The following is a 23,141-nucleotide window of genomic DNA, read 5'->3' as shown; positions in this document are numbered from 1 at the left end:
CAGTTGTCCGAATGGGGAATCAGCATACAGTTGTCCTAATGGGGAATCAGCATACAGTTGTCCTAATGGGGAATCAGTATACAGTTGTCCTAATGGGGAATCAGTATACAGTTGTCCTAATGGGGAATCAGTATACAGTTATCCTAATGGGGAATCAGTATACAGTTGTCCGAATGGGGAATCAGCATACAGTTGTCCTAATGGGGAATCAGCATACAGTTGTCCTAATGGGGAATCAGTATACAGTTGTCCTAATGGAGAATCAGCATACAGTTGTCCTAATGGGGAATCAGCATACAGTTGTCCTAATGGAGAATCAGCATACAGTTGTCCTAATGGGGAATCAGCATACAGTTGTCCTAATGGGGAATCAGCATACAGTTGTCCTAATGGGGAATCAGCATACAGTTGTCCTAATGGGGATTCAGCATACAGTTGTCCTAATGGGGAATCAGCATACAGTTGTCCTAATGGGGAATCAGCATACAGTTGTCCTAATGGGGAATCAGCATACAGTTGTCCTAATGGGGAATCAGCATACAGTTGTCCTAATGGGGAATCAGCATACAGTTGTCCTAATGGGGAATCAGCATACAGTTGTCCTAATGGGGAATCAGCATACAGTTGTCCTAATGGGGAATCAGCATACAGTTGTCCTAATGGGGAATCAGCATACAGTTGTCCTAATGGGGAATCAGCATACAGTTGTCCTAATGGGGAATCAGCAGACAGTTGTCCTAATGGGGAATCAGCATACAGTTGTCCTAATGGGGAATCAGCATACAGTTGTCCTAATGGGGAATCAGCATACAGTTGTCCTAATGGGGAATCAGCATACAGTTGTCCTAATGGGGAATCAGCATACAGTTGTCCTAATGGGGAATCAGCAGACAGTTGTCCTAATGGGGAATCAGCATCCAGTTGTCCTAATGGAGAATCAGCAGACAGTTGTCCTAATGGAGAATCAGCAGACAGTTGTCCTAATGGGGAATCAGCATACAGTTGTCCTAATGGGGAATCAGTATACAGTTGTCCTAATGGGGAATCAAGATACAGTTGTCCTAATGGGGAATCAGCATACAGTTGTCCTAATGGGGAATCAGCATACAGTTGTCCTAATGGGGAATCAGCATACAGTTGTCCTAATGGGGAATCAGTATACAGTTGTCCTAATGGGGAATCAGTATACAGTTGTCCTAATGGGGAATCAGCATACAGTTGTCCTAATGGGGAATCAGCATACAGTTGTCCTAATGGAGAATCAGCATACAGTTGTCCTAATGGGGAATCAGCATACAGTTGTCTTAATGGGGAATCAGAATACAGTTGTCCTAATGGGGAATCAGCATACAGTTGTCCTAATGGGGAATCAGCATATAGTTGTCCTAATGGGGAACAGCATACAGTTGTCCTAATGGAGAATCAGCAGACAGTTGTCCTAATGGGGAATCAGCATACAGTTGCCCTAATGGGGAATCAGCATACAGTTGTCCTAATGGGGAATCAGTATACAGTTGTCCTAATGGAGAATCAGCATACAGTTGTCCTAATGGGGAATCAGCATACAGTTGTCCTAATGGGGAATCAGCATACAGTTGTCCTAATGGGGAATCAGCAGACAGTTGTCCTAATGGGGAATCAGCATACAGTTGTCCTAATGGGGAATCAGCATACAGTTGTCCTAATGGGGAATCAGTTGACAGTTGTCCTAATGGGGAATCAGTATACAGTTGTCCTAATGGGGAATCAGTATACAGTTGTCCTAATGGGGAATCAGCATACAGTTGTCCTAATGGGGAATCAGTATACAGTTGTCCTAATGGGGAATCAGCATACAGTTGTCCTAATGGGGAATCAGCATACAGTTGTCCTAATGGGGAATCAGCATACAGTTGTCCTAATGGGGAATCAGCAGACAGTTGTCCCAATGGGGAATCAGTATACAGTTGTCCTAATGGGGAATCAGCAGACAGTTGTCCTAATGGGGAATCAGCATACAGTTGTCCTAATGGGGAATCAGCATACAGTTGTCCTAATGGGGAATCAGTATACAGTTGTCCTAATGGGGAATCAGCATACAGTTGTCCTAATGGAATCAGCAGACAGTTGTCCTAATGGAGAATCAGTATACAGTTGTCCTAATGGGGAATCAGCAGACAGTTGTCCTAATGGGGAATCAGCAGACAGTTGTCCTAATGGGGAATCAGTATACAGTTGTCCTAATGGGGAATACAGTTGTCCTAATGGGGAATCAGTATACAGTTGTCCTAATGGGGAATCAGCATACAGTTGTCCTAATGGGGAATCAGCATACAGTTGTCCTAATGGAATCAGCAGACAGTTGTCCTAATGGGGAATCAGTATACAGTTGTCCTAATGGGGAATCAGCATACAGTTGTCCTAATGGGGAATCAGCATGCAGTTGTCCTAATGGGGAATCAGCATACAGTCGTCCTAATGGAGAATCAGCATACAGTTGTCCTAATGGGGAATCAGCATACAGTTGTCCTAATGGGGAATCAGCATGCAGTTGTCCTAATGGGGAATCAGCATACAGTTGTCCTAATGGGGAATCAGCAGACAGTTGTCCTAATGAGGAATCAGCATACAGTTGTCCTAATGGGGAATCAGCATACAGTTGTCCTAATGCAGAATCAGCAGGAAGTTGTCCTAATGGGGAATCAGCATACAGTTGTCCTAATGGGGAATCAGCATACAGTTGTCCTAATGGGGAATCAGCATACAGTTGTCCTAATGGGGAATCAGCATACAGTTGTCCTAATGGGGAATCAGCATACAGTTGTCCTAATGGGGAATCAGTATACAGTTGTCCTAATTGGGAATCAGTATACAGTTGTCCTAATGGGGAATCAGCAGACAGTTGTCCTAATGGAGAATCAGCAGACAGTTGTCCTAATGGGGAATCAGTATACAGTTGTCCTAATGGGGAATCAGCATACAGTTGTCCTAATGGGGAATCAGCATACAGTTGTCCTAATGGAGAATCAGCATACAGTTGTCCTAATGGGGAATCAGCATACAGTTGTCCTAATGGGGAATCAGCATACAGTTGTCCTAATGGGGAATCAGCATACAGTTGTCCTAATGGGGAATCAGCATACAGTTGTCCTAATGGGGAATCAGTATACAGTTGTCCTAATGGGGATTCAGCATACAGTTGTCCTAATGGGGAATCAGCATACAGTTGTCCTAATGGGGAATCAGCATACAGTTGTCCTAATGGGGAATCAGCATACAGTTGTCCTAATGGGGAATCAGCATACAGTTGTCCTAATGGGGAATCAGCATACAGTTGTCCTAATGGGGAATCAGCATACAGTTGTCCTAATGGGGAATCAGCATACAGTTGTCCTAATGGGGAATCAGCATACAGTTGTCCTAATGGGGAATCAGCATACAGTTGTCCTAATGGGGAATACAGTTGTCCTAATGGGGAATCAGCAGACAATTGTCCTAATGGGGAATCAGCATACAGTTGTCCTAATGGGGAATCAGCATACAGTTGTCCTAATGGGGAATCAGCAGACAGTTGTCCTAATGGGGAATCAGCATACAGTTGTCCTAATGGGGAATCAGCATACAGTTGTCCTAATGGGGAATACAGTTGTCCTAATGGGGAATCAGTATACAGTTGTCCTAATGGGGAATCAGCATACAGTTGTCCTAATGGGGAATCAGCATACAGTTGTCCTAATGGGGAATCAGCAGACAGTTGTCCTAATGGGGAATCAGCATACAGTTGTCCTAATGGGGAATCAGCATACAGTTGTCCTAATGGGGAATCAGCAGACAGTTGTCCTAATGGGGAATCAGCATACAGTTGTCCTAATGGGGAATCAGCATACAGTTGTCCTAATGGGGAATCAGTATACAGTTGTCCTAATGGGGAATCAGCATACAGTTGTCCTAATGGGGAATCAGCATACAGTTGTCCTAATGGGGAATCAGCATACAGTTGTTCTAATGGGGAATCAGCATACAGTTGTCCTAATGGGGAATACAGTTGTCCTAATGGGGAATCAGTATACAGTTGTCCTAATGGGGAATCAGCATACAGTTGTCCTAATGGGGAATCAGCATACAGTTGTCCTAATGGGGAATCAGCATACAGTTGTCCTAATGGGGAATCAGCATACAGTTGTCCTAATGGGGAATCAGTATACAGTTGTCCTAATGGGGAATCAGCATACAGTTGTCCTAATGGGGAATCAGTATACAGTTGTCCTAATGGGGAATCAGTATACAGTTGTCCTAATGGAGAATCAGTATACAGTTGTCCTAATGGAGAATCAGCAGACAGTTGTCCTAATGGGGAATCAGCATTCAGTTGTCCTAATGGGGAATCAGCATTCAGTTGTCCTAATGGGGAATCAGCATACAGTTGTCCTAATGGAGAATCAGCATACAGTTGTCCTAATGGGGAATCAGTATACTGTTGTCCTAATGGGGAATCAGCAGACAGTTGTCCTAATGGGGAATCAGCATACAGTCGTCCTAATGGGGAATCAGCATACAGTCGTCCTAATGGGGAATCAGCATACAGTTGTCCGGACTTCACAAAGCCATGGAGGTGAACAGAAACAGAAAAAAAAGGAACAGTTGCAATGGATTGAATGGACTGAAATGGAATGGACCCCTCTTGCAAATCAAATCAAATCAAAGTTTATTTGTCACGTGCGTTGAATATAACAGGTGACCAGGGCCCATACAACCTTACAGTGAAATGCTTACTTACAGGCTCTAACCAACAGTGCAAAAAGGTATTAGGTGAACAGCAGGTAAGAAAATAAATAAAAACAACAGTAAAAAGACAGTGAAAAATAACAGTAGAGAGGCTACATACAGTAGAGAGGCTACATACAGTAGAGAGGCTATATACAGTAGACAGGCTATATACAGTAGAGAGGCTATATACAGTAGAGAGGCTATATACAGTAGAGAGGCTATATACAGTAGAGAGGCTATATACAGTAGAGAGGCTACATACAGTAGAGAGGCTACATACAGTAGAGAGGCTATATACAGTAGAGAGGCTATATACAGTAGAGAGGCTATATACAGTAGAGAGGCTATATACAGTCGAGAGGCTATATACAGTCGAGAGGCTATATACAGTAGAGAGGCTATATACAGTAGAGAGGCTATATACAGTAGAGAGGCTATATACAGTAGAGAGGCTATATACAGTAGAGAGGCTATATACAGTAGACAGGCTATATACAGTAGAGAGGCTATATACAGTAGAGAGGCTATATACAGTAGAGAGGCTATATACAGTAGAGAGGCTACATACAGTAGAGAGGCTATATACAGTAGAGAGGCTATATACAGTAGAGAGGCTATATACAGTAGACAGGCTATATACAGTAGAGAGGCTATATACAGTAGAGAGGCTATATACAGTAGAGAGGCTATATACAGTAGAGAGGCTATATACAGTCGAGAGGCTATATACAGTAGAGAGGCTATATACAGTAGAGAGGCTATATACAGTAGAGAGGCTATATACAGTAGACAGGCTATATACAGTAGAGAGGCTATATACAGTAGAGAGGCTATATACAGTAGCGAGGCTATATACAGTAGAGAGGCTATATACAGCAGAGAGGCTATATACAGTAGAGAGGCTATATACAGTAGAGAGGCTATATACAGTAGAGAGGCTATATACAGTCGAGAGGCTATATACAGTCGAGAGGCTATATACAGTAGAGAGGCTATATACAGTAGAGAGGCTATATACAGTAGAGAGGCTATATACAGTAGACAGGCTATATACAGTAGAGAGGCTATATACAGTAGAGAGGCTATATACAGTAGCGAGGCTATATACAGTAGAGAGGCTATATACAGCAGAGAGACTATATACAGTAGAGAGGCTATATACAGTAGAGAGGCTATATACAGTGGCGAGGCTATATACAGTAGAGAGGCTATATACAGTAGAGAGGCTATATACAGCAGAGAGACTATATACAGTAGAGAGGCTATATACAGTAGAGAGGCTACATACAGTAGAGAGGCTATATACAGTAGAGAGGCTATATACAGTAGAGAGGCTATATACAGTAGAGAGACTATATACAGTAGAGAGGCTACATACAGTAGAGAGGCTACATACAGTAGAGAGGCTACATACAGTAGAGAGACTATATACAGTAGGGAGGCTACATTCAGTAGAGAGGCTACATACAGTAGAGAGGCTATATACAGTAGACAGGCTACATACAGTAGAGAGGCTACATACAGTAGCGAGGCTATATACAGTAGAGAGGCTATATACAGTAGAGAGGCTACATTCAGTAGAGAGGCTACATACAGTAGAGAGGCTATATACAGTAGAGAGGCTATATACAGTAGAGAGGCTATATACAGTAGAGAGGCTATATACAGTAGAGAGGCTACATTCAGTAGAGAGGCTATATACAGTAGAGAGGCTATATACAGTAGAGGCTATATACAGTAGAGAGGCTATATACAGTGGCGAGGCTATAAAAGTAGCGAGGCTACATACAGACACCGGTTAGTGAGGCTGATTGAGGTAGTATGTACATGTAGACATGGTTAAAGTGACTATGCATATATGATCAACAGAGAGTAGCAGTAGCGTAAAAGAGGTGTTGACGGGTGGTGGGTGGCGGGACACAATGCAGATAGACCGGTTAGACAATGTGCGGGGGCACTGGTTGGTCGGGCCAATTGAGGTATTATGTACATGAATGTATAGTTAAAGTGACTATGCATATATGATAAACAGAGATTAGCAGCAGCGTAAAAAGAGGGTTTGGGGGGTGGCACACAATGCAAATAGTCCGTGTAGCCATTTGATTACCTGTTCAGGAGTCTATTGGCTTGGGGGTAAAAACTGTTGAGAAGCCTTTTTGTCCTAGACTTGGCACTCCGGTAGCGCTTGCCATGCGGTAGTAGAGAGAACAGTCTATGACTGGGGTGGCTGGGGTCTTTGACAATTGTTAGGGTCTTCCTCTGACATCGCCTGGTATAGAGGTTCTGGATGGCAGCCAGCTTAGCCTCAGAGATGTTCTGGGCCGTACGCACTACCCTCTGTAGTGCCTTGTGGTCGGAGACCGAGCAATTGCCGTACCAGGCAGGGATGCAACCAGTCAGGATGCTCTCGATGTTGCAGCTGTAGAACCTTTTGAGGATCCATCGGAAATACCCAAACCCATGACCCATTAGAAATACCCAACCCCATGACCCATCAGAAATACCCAAGCCCATGACCCATCAGAAATACCCAAGCCCATGACCCATCAGAAATACCCAACCCCAGACCCATCAGTAATACCCAACCCCATGACCCATCAGAAATACCCAACCCCAAGACCCATCAGAAATACCCAACCCCAGACCCATCAGAAATACCCAACCCCAGACCCATCAGAAATACCCAACCCCATGACCCATCAGAAATACCCAACCCCAGACCCATCAGAAATACCCAACCCCAGACCCATCAGAAATACCCAACCCCAGACCCATCAGAAATACCCAACCCCAGACCCATCAGAAATACCCAACCCCATGACCCATCAGAAATACCCAACCCCAGACCCATCAGAAATACCCAACCCCAGACCCATCAGAAATACCCAACCCCAGACCCATCAGAAATACCCAACCCCAGACCCATCAGAAATACCCATCCCCATGACCCATCAGAAATACCCAACCCCATGACCCATCAGAAATACCCGACCCCACGACCCGACTAGCAATGTAAATCAGTCTGATGTTGTCCCGATGGCATGCAAAGTGTCTGGGGGGCATTTTCTCTCGAATTGTTTGCTATAGTTGAATCAGGGTTTGATTATTTGTTACAATGTATTTTTTCCATTTGGTTGTTTTCACGTTGTCAAAAATTGTCAAACAAACTACAATAGTTGAAAAAAACCATGTATGTATCGGATGTCACACCGCTTGCTCAGTGAATACCAGTTCCTCCTAATTCGGCTCACACTGAGGCTGGAGCCTGTTGGACGTACTGCCAGATTCTCTAAAAGGACGTTGGAGGCGGCTTATGGTAGAGAAATTAACATTAAATTATCTGGCGGCAGCTCTGGTTGACATTCCTGCAGTCAGCATGTAAATTGCACACTCCCTCAAAACTTGAGACCTCTGTGGCATTGTGTTGTGTGACAAAACTTCACATTTTAGGGTGGCCTTTTAGTGTCCCCAGCACAAGGTGCACCTGTGTAATGATCATGTTGTTTAATCAGCTTCTTGATATGCCACACCTGTCAGGTGGATGGAGTATATCTTGGCAAATGAGAAATGATCACCAACAGGGATATAAATGCATTTGAAAGAAATACGCTTTTTGTGCGTATGGATCATTTCTGGGGGAAAAGATTCAGCTCTTGAAACATGGGACCAACACTTAACATGTTGCATTTACACACTGAGTGTACAAAACATTAAGGACACCGTGTCTTTCCATGACATAAACTGACAGGTGAATCCAGGTGAAAGCTATGATCCCTTATTGATGTCACTTGCTAAATCCACTTCAATCAATGTAGATGAAGGAGAGGAGACAGGTTAAAGAAGGATTTTTAAGCCTTGAGACAATTGTACATGTATTGCATATGACAGCTTGATGAAAACCAGTCAATATTCAGGTCCCCAAGAAAGTAGATTCTCTGTTTACCGTCACGTATACTATCAAGCATTTCACACACATTGTCTAGATACTGACTGTTAGCACTTGGTGACCTATATAAATACCCCTAAAAGGCTTTAGATGAGGCAGGTAAATCTGCCACCTCTTCAATAACACTTGACATGAGATCTTATCTAAGCATTACAGGGAAATGGCTCTGAATATATAAAGCAACACCTCCCCCATAAGCATTCCTGTCTCTTCTGTAGAAGTTATTTCCTTATTGCTACTGCTGTATCATTAAAGGAATTATCTTAGTGAGTCTCATAAATGGCTAATATACAGAATGTTATCTGATAAAAGTTATGCTGCCAGATAATTTACAGTTGTCCTAATGGGCAATCAGCATGCAGTTGTCTGGACTTCACAAAGCCATGGAAGTGAACAAACAATGAAACATTGACACAGTTGCAATGTTATTTCCAATGGAACGAAAACATCGGACTCCTCTTCCTGGTGGAAAAACAAATGAACCTACTGCACGTTTGGGATTCTCTACTTTATAATATATTTTCTCCCTCTGCTGCCGCTTCCCCCTCCTGTGTGTGTGTGAAGTTGGGAGAGTTAGCGAAGAGTTCAGGATTAATTTAGTTTTATAATTTTTTAGATACAATATTTTTACTATTATATTTATCAAAATGGCTGCTATTCTACTTGGAATGGAAAAACAAACTTGGAAGGAAAACATTTGGCAACGACAGACTTTTATCTTGTCTCTGTAACATCATTTGTTGTTTAGCTCCAGGGAAAAGGCTTCCGATTCGCTAGCACAGCCTCAGGTTATTCATAAAACCAATATGATATATAAATTGGTTATTCATAAAACCATTATGATATTTAAATTGGTTATTCATAAAACCAATATGATATTGATATCAGCTTGAAAAAAATGTAGCTGACATCGATATAGAGTTTCCATATCGGTGCCCATCACTAATAATCAAATCAAATGTTATTGGTCACATACACATATTTAGCAGACGGTATTGCGGATGTAGCGAAATGCTTGTGTTCCTAGCTCCAACAGTTCAGTAGTATATAACAATTCACAACAATACACAAATCTAAAAGTAAAATAATGGAATTAAGAAATATATGAATATTATAATTATCATTATCAGTGGCATTGACTAAAATAAAGTAGAATATAATACAGTATGTACATATGAGATTAAAGTGACTAGTGTTCCATTATTAAAGTGGCCAGTGATTCCATGTATATGGAATATACAGCAGCCTCTAAGGTACAGGGTTGTGTAACCGGGTGGTAGCTGGCTAGTGATGGCTATTTAACAGTCTGAAGGTCTATGTAGCTGGCATAGATAATAGCTACAATAGATACAGTATGTGTATTATGTATACTGTACAGCCATAGTTGTCATTAATCATTTTACTATGTCTTTCTATTCATACAGCTTGAATAAGCCCATATTCAGGAGCAGAGTACAGAATATCATCTCTCCAGAAAGGTGGGTATCTGTATTTTACTGTACCATCATTCATCATTTGACTGGCTGTCCAAACTCCATGCTCCTGGCCAAACGCTACGCCACGCCCATGGACGTTAGTTTCTTCACCGCAATGAATCTGGCTCTGAGTACATCAGCAACAATTTCTAGAACAAAACAATTAATGTCCATGTACATACACATATGCACACATATACACATACCTATATAGACATACTGAGAGGCTTTTATTCTCTGTTTTGGTTAGGCCAGGGTGTGACAGGATGGGTGGGGTAGGGTGGGCATTCTAGTTTCTTTATTTCTATGTTGTCTATTTCTTTGTGTTTGGCCGGGTGTGGTTCTCAATCAGGGACAGCTGTCTATCGTTGTCTCTGATTGAGAACTATACTTAGGCAGCCCTGTCTATCGTTGTCTCTGATTGAGAACTATACTTAGGCAGCCCTGTCTATCGTTGTCTCTGATTGAGAACCATACTTAGGTATCCCTGTCTATCGTTGTCTCTGATTGAGAACTATACTTAGGTATCCCTGTCTATCGTTGTCTCTGATTGAGAACCATACTTAGGTATCCCTGTCTATCGTTGTCTCTGATTGAGAACCATACTTAGGTATCCCTGTCTATCGTTGTCTCTGATTGAGAACTATACTTAGGTATCCCTGTCTATCGTTGTCTCTGATTGAGAACCATACTTAGGTATCCCTGTCTATCGTTGTCTCTGATTGAGAACCATACTTAGGTATCCCTGTCTATCGTTGTCTCTGATTGAGAACTATACTTAGGCAGCCCTGTCTATCGTTGTCTCTGATTGAGAACCATACTTAGGTATCCCTGTCTATCGTTGTCTCTGATTGAGAACTATACTTAGGCAGCCCTGTCTATCGTTGTCTCTGATTGAGAACCATACTTAGGTATCCCTGTCTATCGTTGTCTCTGATTGAGAACCATACTTAGGTATCCCTGTCTATCGTTGTCTCTGATTGAGAACTATACTTAGGTATCCCTGTCTATCGTTGTCTCTGATTGAGAACCATACTTAGGTATCCCTGTCTATCGTTGTCTCTGATTGAGAACCATACTTAGTTAGCCCTTTTTTCCACCTGTCTTTGTGGGAAGGTGACTTTGTTAAGAGCATATAGCCTTTAGCTTCACGGTTTGTTGTTGTTTTGTTCGGCGTCATTTTTATTAATAAAATACATACTATAGTTCTGTATGAACTACCTACATGATTACACATTGTGGAAAATAATAAAGATTTGCAATACTTTTTATATATACAGTATATACAGTATATATACACAGTACATGTCAAAGTTTGGACACACCTACTCATTCAAGGGTTTTTATTTTAAAATGTTGTAAAGAGAAATAATATAATTGTTACGTGCCTCCTAACGGAGGGAGGTGCAGGAATCAGGACCAGGAGAGCAAGGATATCCCTGTGGCAAAATAATGTTTATTGAGCAGTCCTAACTCTCCACTAACTAAAGACAATTGTAAAAAAATATATATTCTATTAATAATGTAAAATTAGCAGCTGTATAGAAAGACTCATGTGAAAGCCAAATTACAGAGGAGGAACTTCTTGATGCAATTAAAGCCTTTAAGTACAGAAAAACTGGATGGGCTGGATGGCAGACCAGTTGAGGTATACCAAAACTTTTTTGATATACTCAGAGGACCATTATTAGCAGATACTCAACAAGAAGGTCTGATTTAATTATTATTAAAACAGGAGCCAGGTGGTAAATATAAAGATCCAGTCCATTTAAAAACATTTGAGGCCTCTTACACTTCAGTGTTGTGATGCAAAAATGATATCAAAATGCATAGCACATAGAATGAAAAAAAGGTATTGTCGGATATTATTCATTCTAATCAGACAGGTTTTTTTTACATGGATGATACATTGGAGATAATATAAGACAAGTACTGTAAACAACAGAATACCATGAAAGTCACAGCTGACTTTGAAATGGCTTTTGATAAAGTACGCCTGTAATTTAGATATAAATGCCTGTAATATTTCAATTTTGGAGAATCTCTAATACAATAGGTTAAAGTCATGTTATAGTGACCCTAGGTGGAAAATAGTAAATAACGGCTACTTCTCAGGAAGTATTAAACTGTCAAGAGGAGTAAAACAAGGGTGTCCACTATCGTCATATCTATTTATTTTTGCCATCAAAATTTTGGCTGTTAAAATCAGATCCAACAATAATATCAAGGGATTTGAAATCCATAAAACCAAAGGTGTCATTGTCCGCTGACGATTAATGTGTTCTTATAAATCCACAATTTGGATCCCTACACAGCCTCATAGAGTATCTAGACAATTATTCAAACCTCTCTGGATTACAACCAAATTTAAACAAGTGTACTACTATATTACGTATTGGATCACAAAAAAAAAAACGTGTTCATTACCGTGTAGTTTACCAATAAAATGGTCTGACAGCGAAGCTGACATACTCTGTATTCATATCCCGAAAGAAAGACATTTTCTCACTACAATATATTTTAATAGAAAGTTAACAAAAATAGATGAGATCTTGCTACAATGGAAAGGAAAATATCTGTCTATTTGTGGAAAAATCCCCCTGTTTAACTCTTCAGTCATACCCCAGTTTACCTATTTCCTTATGGCCTTGACTACACCTACCAAATAGTTTTTTTAATTACAGGAGCAAAAAATATTACATTTTACTTGGAACGGTATGCCAGAAAAAATTAAACGGGCCTATTTATACACTAAAGCATTAGACCTCTCACTAAAGGCTTCAGTAATACAAAAGCTATACTTAAATCCAAACTAGTTCTCTGGCAGATTTATAAGAATAGCTCACACCATGTTCACTGTAAAACCAGATAAGTTCCGTGAACTCAAATGTTTTTAAGAAACAGATTACCTCGAAAAATGTTAGTTAAACTCAAAAGTAAAAAGTAAGGTTACACCTAAATCTTTTTGAATTACTTGTACTTATGCAGACTATATTTTTTTAAATGTACTTATCTTAAAAATATGTTTAAATAATGTAATTGCTGCATATTTATTTGCTATGCTTTATCTTAACTCAACTTCATTGAGTAGTGCAATAGTTGTACCATCTCAAAATATTAACTTCAATGAAACTCAGATTCTTAGGACCTTACTGAAACCATTTTTGGAAACTGATTACCTTGATTTAGTTAGGTACTATTAACTAAAAACTTACCAAACCATACTATATTCTTAGTATGCACAACAAAGTCAGTCAATTTTCTATTCTAAGGCTTGAATAATATATAATCAATAATATAGATTACTATAAATATACTGTACAAAAATACAATTGGGAATCAAATAAAGTAAACAATTTAAAATGTTTTTGACAACTCAAACCAGACTTTAATATTCATATTCTACCGGACATTTCATCGTTTAACATTGTTTAAAACAAACAATCACAGAAAACACACACACAAACCTCAGCAGTTCTAAAAATAGTTCTATAAAGGATTATCCAAATAACCAATATAAAAAAGGTTTCCCCTACAGTAGAAAAGATGAAAACCCTTTTTGGCATTAGCAACTTTCTATGAGAGTAACAACATCTCTTCATTACAATGACGCAATTAACTAATGAATTACATTTTGTTCTCCCAGGCTATTGTACAAGCAGCCCAGTGTCTTGGTGGGGTGAGTAGTGTTGTTATCTTATGTTAGTTACTTCTCGTTGTTATCTTCCACATCAGCGTGTAGCCTAGTATACCACACGTCTCTTCATGGACCTTAAATTGCAAAACTATTGAGATAATAATCAGTACAACACAGTCAGGCTTGATCTGTATATCTGTAAACATTGAGATAATAATCAGTACAACACAGTCAGGCTTGATCTGTATATCTGTAAACATTGAGGTAATAATCAGTACAATACAGTCAGGCTTGATCTGTATATCTGTAAACATTGAGGTAATAATCAGTACAATACAGTCAGGCTTGATCTGTATATCTGTAAACATTGAGATAATAATCAGTACAACACAGTCAGGCTTGATCTGTATATCTGTAAACATTGAGGTAATAATCAGTACAACACAGTCAGGCTTGATCTGTATATCTGTAAACATTGAGGTAATAATCAGTACAATACAGTCAGGCTTGATCTGTATATCTGTAAACATTGAGGTAATAATCAGTACAATACAGTCCGGCTTGATCTTGTTTTGTTTCTTTAGTCGTACTGATGTGATGGCAGTCACCCCATGGTCGGCACCCATCATCTGGGAAGGAACCTTTGACCCTAACCTCGTTGACATAATCTACAAGTCCATGAACCTCACCATAGCAACCACAGTGTTTGCCGTTGGAAAGTGAGTAGCCTACAACTTTTCCCAAATGTTCAAAAGTGAAGTTAATACGGCAGGTGATACAATATCATGATTCATGTCTTGGCTAAGATGTGAATAACTGTACTTTGTTTATTTTCTGGAAGACTGTAATTTCTGGTCAGAAACTGTTGAGAATGTTCTATACAGTCCTATGAGAATGACCATACAGTTACAGAGGGTTGCTGGCATCAGAATCTCAGGTGCCTGATACCGCCGTTGTGCCCTTAAGCAAGGCACCTTAAACCCTTATGTTATGTACAGGTAACTGACAAAATAATGGAAAGCACCAGTGAATGAGGGATACAAAGTATATTGAATGCAGGTTCTTCCACACAGGTGTGGATTCTGAGTTAATTAAGCAATAAGCATCCCATTATGCTAACGGTCATGAAAATAAAGGCTGGGATGGCCATTATTTCGGTCATTCTTTTTGCTACCACAGCTATGCCCCCAGAACAACAGTGCCCCCCATCCACAGGACACAAGTGGTCACTATATGGTTTGATGAGCATGAAAACGATGTAAACCATATGACATGGCCATCTCAGTCACCAGATCTCAATCCAAATGAAGCGGTGCCTGAGATAGCGTTTTCTACCACTCGTGGCCCAACACTCTGTTCAGGCACTTTAACAAATTAGCAAAATCATCCTCGATAACACTTGCGGGTGCAGCCGCTGCACACTACAACAAAAGCTAGCTAGACCCAGGGGAAATTAGGTTACTGCTCGCGCACTCAGGAGTGACGTGTCTAGGCCTTCAAGAAGACAGAAGTTAGATTTTGTGACTAGTTGATTAACTGTCACTCCAAAAGTTTGCCACAATACAGTTGCCTTCTGTCTTGCTTCTGAGGGCCTAGTCAATGGCTGACTTAGCTAGCTAGATTTCTCTCCCTGGAGACCATCAAAGAAAAATCCTGATTGGATCTTTTTTCTCTCTTCAGTGTTAACCCTTCCCCTTCTTTTCCTTTCCTTGAAACATACAGTACCAGTCAAAAGTTTGGACACACCCACTCATTCAAGGGTTTTTCTTTGTTTATCCTGTTAGGGCTGCAAGCCCGAGGTCGGTACACTTATGACAACATCCAGCTCAAGTGCAGGGCGCGAAATTCAAAATCTATTTTTTAAAAATATTTAACTTTCACACATTAACAAGTCCAATACAGCATTTGAAAGATAAACATCTTGTGAATCCAGCCAACGTGTCCGATTTTTAAAATGTTTTACAGCGAAAACACCACGTATATTTATGTTAGTTCACCACCAAATACAAAAGAGGACAGACATTTTTCACAGCACAGGTAGCATGCACAAAGCCAACCTAACTAACCAAGATCCAACCAAACAAACCTAGAAACAACTTCCTCAGATGACAGTCCTATAAATCCTGTCTCGCCCCCCCGTTCCGCTAGCGGAACTCCTCCCACATTCCACTGAAAAGCCAGAATGCGAAATTCAAAAAAAAATATATATATATATTTAACTTTCACACATTAACAAGTCCAATACAGCTAATGAAAGATACACATCTTGTGAATCCAGCCAACATGTCCGATTTTTAAAATGTTTTACAGGGAAAACACAATATATATTTATGTTAGCTCACCAACAAATAGAAAAAAGCACAGACATTTTTCACAGCACAGGTAGCATGCACAAAATCAACCAAACTAACCTAGAACAAACCAAAGAAACCAAGAAACAACTTAATCAGATGACAGTCTTATAACATGTTATACATTAAATCTATGTTTTGTTAGAAAAATGTGCATATTTCAGGTATAAATCATAGTTTACATTGCGGCTACAATCAGAAATTGCACCGAAAGCAGCCAGAATAATTACAGACACCAACGTGACATACCGAAATACTCATCATAAAACATTTCTGAAAAATACATGGTGTATAGCAAATGAAAGACAAAGATCTTGTGAATACAGCCAATATTTCCGAATTTTTTAAGTGTTTTACAGCGAAAACACAATATAGCGTTATATTAGCATACTGCAATAGCTAACACACAACAGCATTGATTCCAAGTAATCGGTAGCGATAGCACAGTTCGACAGATATATGAAATAGCATCCCAAATTGGGTCCTTATCTTTGTTGATCTTCCATCAGAATGTTGTACAAGGGGTCCTTTGTCCAGAACCGTCTTTGTTTGGATCCAGAACGAACTCTTTCCCTCTTGAATTAGCAAGCACACTGGCCGTGCGGCGCTAACCTCTCCTTCTTGATCAAATTCATACAACGCATCACGCCTAAAGTCCCGAATAAATTTCAATAATATAATTTAACTATATTGAAAAAACATACTTTAGGATGATATTGTGACATGTATCAAATAAAATCTAAGCCGGAGATCATATTCACCCATAACGACGGTTTTCCAGAAGGCGATTCCAGGTCCAACTTCGCGCCTTCGAAAAAAATAATAATGGTGGACCTCTCATTCCAAGAGGATGTATTCAATCCCAGAACAAGATAATTAACTCATTTCTGCTCTCACTTCCGCTTGACACCCAGGGGAAGGTGTATGACGTGTTTCTATAGTCCCAAGTGACATGCCCTTTTATAGACAAGCTCTTGAACAAAGACCTCGCTTTTGGAAATCTCACTTCCGGATAGGAAATGGGCTGCAGAAAGAGTTCTGGTTCACTTAGAGAAATAATTCAAACGGTTTTAGAAACTAGAGAGTGTTTTCTATCCAATAGTAATAATAATATGCATATTGTACGAGCAAGAATTGAGTACGAGGCCGTTTGAAATGGCCACCTCTTTACAGGTTACTCAATACTGCCCCTTCAGCCATAACAGGTTAAACTAAGCTGTCATCAAGGTGAAGGGTGGATACTTTGAAGAATTTCATGTATAACATATATTTAGATTTCTTTAACACTTTTTTGATTACTACATGATTCCATATGTGTTTTTTCATAGTTTTAATGTCTTCACTATTATTCTACAACATAGAAAATAGTAAAAATTATAGAAAAACCCTTGAATGAGTAGGTGTGCCCAGACTTTTGACTGGTACTGTATGTGTTTTGTTGTTGTAGTTTTTCCCCCATTTTGTTAAGAACTTGTCTCATCGCTGCTATTCCTTAATGGGCAGAGGCGAAGGTCCGCAGTACTTCTTAAAACCTCTTGAAGCGAGGGGGCAGAATCTTTATGTTTGGAAAAATAACATTCCCATGCCTATTTCTCAGGTCCAGATGCCAGAATATGCATATAATTGACAGAGTAGGATAGAAAACACTCTAAAGTTTCCAAAACTGTCAAGATTTTGTCTGTGAGTATAACAGAACTGATTTTGCAGGCACAACCTGAAGAAATCCAACCCGGAAGTGACTCTTATTTTGAAAAATCACTGTTCAATTGCCTGCCTTTCGTCCATTTAAAGGGATATCAACCATATTCCTTTTCCTGTGGCTTCCTCAGGGTGTGAACAGTCTTTAGACATAGTTTCAAGCTTTTATTCTGAAAAATGAGCGAGATTTATCAAATCGCGTCAGTGGATGGCCAATGTCCTTCCATTAGTTCATGCGCGCAACACTGGTAGCTAGACATTTTCTTTCTCTCCAGTATTGAATAGTTTATAGTCCGGTTGAAATATTAGCGATTGTTTATGTTAAAAACAACCTGAGGTTTGATTATTAAAAACGTTTTACATGTTTCTACGAACTTTACGGATACTATTTGGAATTTTCGTCAAGCCTTGATGACCCGCCTAAGGCTGTGGAATACTGAACATAACGCGCCAAACAAATGGAGTTTTTTTTATATAAAAATCTTTATCGAACAAAAGAAACATTTATTGTGTAATTGGGAGTCTCGTGAGTGCAAACATCCGAAGATCATCAAAGGTAAGCGATTCATTTTTATTGCTTTTCTGACTTTCGTGACCAATCTACATTGCTGCTAGGTGTTCTTAGTGTTTTGTCTAGTGATCGATAAACTCACAGAAACGCTTGGATTGCTTTCACTGTAAAGCATATTTTCAAAACCTGACACGACAGGTGGATTAACAACAAGCTAAGCTGTGTTTTGCTATATTGCACTTGTGATTTCATGAATATAAATATTTTTAGCCATTTTTTTTAATTTGGCGCTCTGCAATTTAGCGGTTGTTGGTGAAAATGATCCCGCTAAAGGGATTCGTGCGTCAAAAAGAACACACTGGCAGCAATGTTGTGGAGGAAACACCGTTCGACTGATGACCGAAGTCAGCTTGCAGGTCCGCCACAAGTAGTTGCTAGAGTAAGATAAGCCTAGGAAAAGCCCCGACCAAACCCTCCCCTAACCCAGACGGCCAATTGTGCGCTACCCTATGTGGCTCCTGGTTATGGCAGATAAAAAATGTATCCCCAGGCAATACAGTGCCTTAGACTACTTCGCCACTTGGAACCAAACCCTTTTCAATACGAACTTAATCAGAATATCATTTAAAATTATAGAAGAGATTCAATAAAATTAATAAATAAAAAATATTGTATTTTTAATAAAGGTGTAGAAGGCCCTTAACAGGATGGGTGTCCCCACCACGGGACGGTTGAGCTAACGTGCGCTAATGTGATTAGCATGACATTGTAAGTAACAGGAACATTTTCCAGGACATAGACATGTCTTATATGGGCATAACGCATAAATTCTTGTTAATCTAACTACACTGTCCAATTTACAGTAGCTATTACAGTAGTTTGAGGAGAGTGCACAACTACCCCCCTTTTACCTGATCCTCCCTTACGTTTGTTCCTCAGTCGGTATTGTTCTTGTGTTCATGCTTTTTCGCCACTGTGATATCTCGTTTCTTTCTTATTGTTTTATTAAACGTTTCACCTGCACCTGCTTCTCGACACACAGCGTCTCCATTACAGCAACGGTCATATACCCGATGAAAGTGCATATTTACAGACTATCTTTGAGTGACAGGAATATTTCAAAATGTAGATAAACTGTCTCAGTAAGATTGAGAACAGACCAGACCAGACACAACATGTAGTTAACACCTCAATAAGATTTAGACCAGACCAGACACAACATGTAGATAACACCTCAATAAGATTTAGACCAGACCAGACACAACATGTAGATAACACCTCAATAAGATTTAGACCAGACCAGACACAACATGTAGATAACACCTCAATAAGATTTAGACCAGACCAGACACAACATGTAGATAACATCTCAATAACGGACGGTTGAGCCAATGCAGGCTAATGTGATTAGCATGAGGTTGAAGTAACAACAAAAAATCCAAGGACATAGACATATCTGATATGGGCAAAAAGTTTAAATTATTGTTAATCTAACTGTCCAATTTACAGTAGCTATTACAGTGAAAGAATACCATGCTATTGTTTGAGGAGAGTGCACAATTATGAACTTGACAATTTATTAATAAACAAATTAGGCACATTTGGGCAGTCTTAATACAACTATTTGAACAGCAATGCAATGGTTCATTGGATCAGTCTAAAACTTTGCACATACACTGCTGCCATCTAGTGGCCAAAATCAAAATTGCACCTGGGCTGAAATAATGCTTTACGGCCTTTCTCTTGCATTTCAAAGATAATGGTACAAAAGATACAAAAAATAAAACGGATGTTTATCTTTTACCAGATCTAATGTGTTATATTATCCTATATTAATTTCACATTTCCACAAACTTCAAAGTGTTTCCTTTGAAAGGGTATCAAGAATATGCATATCCCTGCTTCAGGTCCTGAGCTATAGGCAGTTAGATTTGTGTATGTCATTTTAAGTGAACATTTAAAAAAAGAGTCGTTAGAGGTCGCTGTTATGCCTGAATTGAACCCAAAACCATTGAGGAAGTCTGCAGTGTTGGGAGCAGTTGTATTGAACCAAATTGGTATTTCAAAACAAGCTCTAAACCATGCCAGCCCGCTCTTGATTTCTATTCAATTCGACGTCTGAACTGTGTGTAAGATTTCACATGCTCTACGTTTTTCTCCAGTGGTAAAAAAAACAGAAGGGGTAAGGTACAAAACGCCAGGCAGTCTCATGGTCAGGGAAGGTAGAACGGTCAAAACCAGGAAGGACTAGAAAACAGGAGCAGGAAAACAGGCAGGAGCAAACAAACACTGGTAGGTTTGATAAACAAAAATGGCACTAGATAGTTTAAATTTTGAATGATTTATTTCTGTTTTTAGAGGGAGAGAAACCAAAAGCCCCACCATGCCTATTTTTTCCGAAAATCGTCAGTCCACATGTCAAGTGTAATTCCCCCATTGTATTTACCATCGTTCTCTCTTAACTCCAGGACCACCGACAGTTGTTCTTGTTGTTTCCTGATGCAGGACTCTACTGCCAGAGAACAGAGACTCTCAGACTGAAAACACCTCCATTCATTTACAAGAAGACAGTCAATTTGTGCCACAGTTTAGACTACTGATAGATCAGCATTCTAACACCCCCCTTGTGTTAGTATGGTGCAATGACTGAATGACACCATCTACCACTAACGGTCGCGACATAACTTCTAAAGGAAGAACAACTGTAGGTCATAAAAGCTCATGATTCTGTCCCACTAAAAAGGATGCAGTCGGGAGGGTTTCTGGCATCAGAATCTCAGGTGCCACCGACTGCCGTTGTGTCCTTGGGCAAGGAACTTAATCACCGTTCTCTTTTGTGTGTCTTAAATTCTGACAGATACGTCCTCTTTCTCCGAGATTTCCTGGAGACAGCAGAGAAGCACTTCATGGTCGACTTCAACGTGCGCTACTATGTTTTCACAGATCGTCCCGACGATGTTCCATCAGTCAACATGTCCCAGGGGAGACATTTGAGTGTGATCCAGGTCCCAGGTTCAAACCGCTGGCAGGAGATATCAGCCCGGAGGATGGAGATCATCCAGACAGCCATCGAACGTCAGATCAGCACGGAGGCTGACTACATCTTCTGTCTGGACGTGGACAGCAAGTTCCACGCTCGCTGGGGGGCCGAGTCTCTGGGCAGGCTGGTTGCTGTGATTCACCCATGGTTTTACCAGGCGACCCGTGACCACTTCACATACGAACGGCGTCCAGCCTCGACAGCCTACATCCCCATGGATGAGGGAGACTACTACTATGCCGGGGCCGGGTTCGGAGGATTCGTGGAGGATGTATACACACTAACAAAGGTATGTCGTAACCAGCTTGAAGAGGACGCGAGGAATTCCATCGAGGCTGCCTGGCAGGAGGAGAGTCACCTCAACAGGTACCTGCTTTACAACAAGCCCAGCAAGCTGTTGTCTCCAGAGTACCAGTGGGACGACAAGAAGACCAACGCCAAAGAGGTCAAAGTCATTCGCTTCTCTTCTGTCATTAAAAACTATGCTGAAATTCGTCCCAATGTATAGGACTAGGAATTGGATATTCGACCGACAGAAGAAAAACTTAATTGGTTATGGTTAATGTTAGGTTAAGTTCAGGTATAGCTTCACTGAGGTTTGGGTTAAGGTTAGGGAAAGGCATAAAATGTCACATTGGGTATACAGCTGTCCGGCGCCGTTCATTTTCTGTTGGTGAAATATTTACACTGACATAAAACTACTATTTTAAATGTACTGTATATCAGTCACTGCTGTAGTTTGGGGATCACAACGTCCTTCACTTAGAGGAAAATATAATTGTTTTATTACCTTATTCATCCTGTATTCTGTAGCCTATCTACTGTGTATGTTGATTACTGGGAACAATCTCAATAAATATTATGTTTAAAAAAATATTACGATTATGTGTATTTTTCTTGAAATAAATATTTAACCACTTTCAGAATGTTTGTGTTATTTCACTACTTGTTATATTTTCTAAAGTCTAACTAAAAACTACATCTACTCTGTGACAATGATATGCGGTGTATGAGTAACAAACCAGGGGTTATAGGGAATATTGCACCGGTTCCATCTATAGATGTGTAGATCAGACAAGACCCACTGGTGGACTGAATTTCCATTAAGAATAACATTGGCAGAAGGTCAACGTGGAGCTGGCATTCCTGTCCAGAAACAACCTCTGACCACTAGACATATACTGTAAACAGTATGAAAACAAACATGAAAACAAACATGAAAACAAAGGAAAATACCCCTTTAAAAAGGTATTATGGAGGATTCACTTCCTTGTGTAAAAGCATCCTGCCAATGTCAAGGCAAAAGGGCAAATCCTTCAATTCAAGTTGTACCATCTAATCATAATGTTATGTAAGGGATAATCAATGTTATGTAAGGGATAATCAATGTTATGTAAGAGATAATCAATGTTATGTAAGAGATAATCAATGAGGGGCTATGGGTTCAATGGAAAACAGAACAGAAACAACCCCTGACCACTAGACATATAATGTAAACTGTGGGGCACTCTGTTCACAACATTGACATCATCAAACCTCTTGCACACACGACACCGTACACGCTGTCTGCCATCTGTCCAGGAAACCAGGATTCATCCGTGAAGAGCACATTTCTCCAGCGTGCCATTGACCATCAAAAGTGAGCATTTGCCCAATGAAGTCAGTTACAACGGTGAACTGCAGTCAGGTGAAGATGCTGGCGTGAACGACAAGCATGCAGATGAGCTCCCGTGAGAC

The 23,141-nt window shown here is 40.2% G+C and overlaps 1 protein-coding gene across 2 annotated transcripts in view; it reads left to right on the top strand.

Moving 5' to 3' along the window:
* Positions 1–23,141, top strand: part of LOC139533474 (globoside alpha-1,3-N-acetylgalactosaminyltransferase 1-like) — a 212,108-nt gene that overhangs the window by 12,856 nt on the left and 176,111 nt on the right. The window contains exons 4-7 of one of the 2 annotated variants that reach the window (XM_071331525.1): positions 10,117–10,170; positions 13,814–13,846; positions 14,389–14,523; positions 21,222–22,280. The exons of the other annotated variant lie outside the window; for it this stretch is intronic. Coding sequence (XP_071187626.1) covers positions 10,117–10,170; positions 13,814–13,846; positions 14,389–14,523; positions 21,222–21,912 — 913 coding nt within the window. The 3' untranslated portion in view covers positions 21,913–22,280. Of the gene's footprint in view, positions 1–10,116; positions 10,171–13,813; positions 13,847–14,388; positions 14,524–21,221; positions 22,281–23,141 lie in introns of those variants that run through there. 2 annotated transcript variants of the gene reach the window in all.

This window comes from Salvelinus alpinus, chromosome 11, assembly GCF_045679555.1.
Source record: "Salvelinus alpinus chromosome 11, SLU_Salpinus.1, whole genome shotgun sequence".
In the NCBI taxonomy this organism is placed as follows: domain Eukaryota; kingdom Metazoa; phylum Chordata; class Actinopteri; order Salmoniformes; family Salmonidae; genus Salvelinus; species Salvelinus alpinus.
This window is presented reverse-complemented; position numbering and strand designations above follow the sequence as displayed.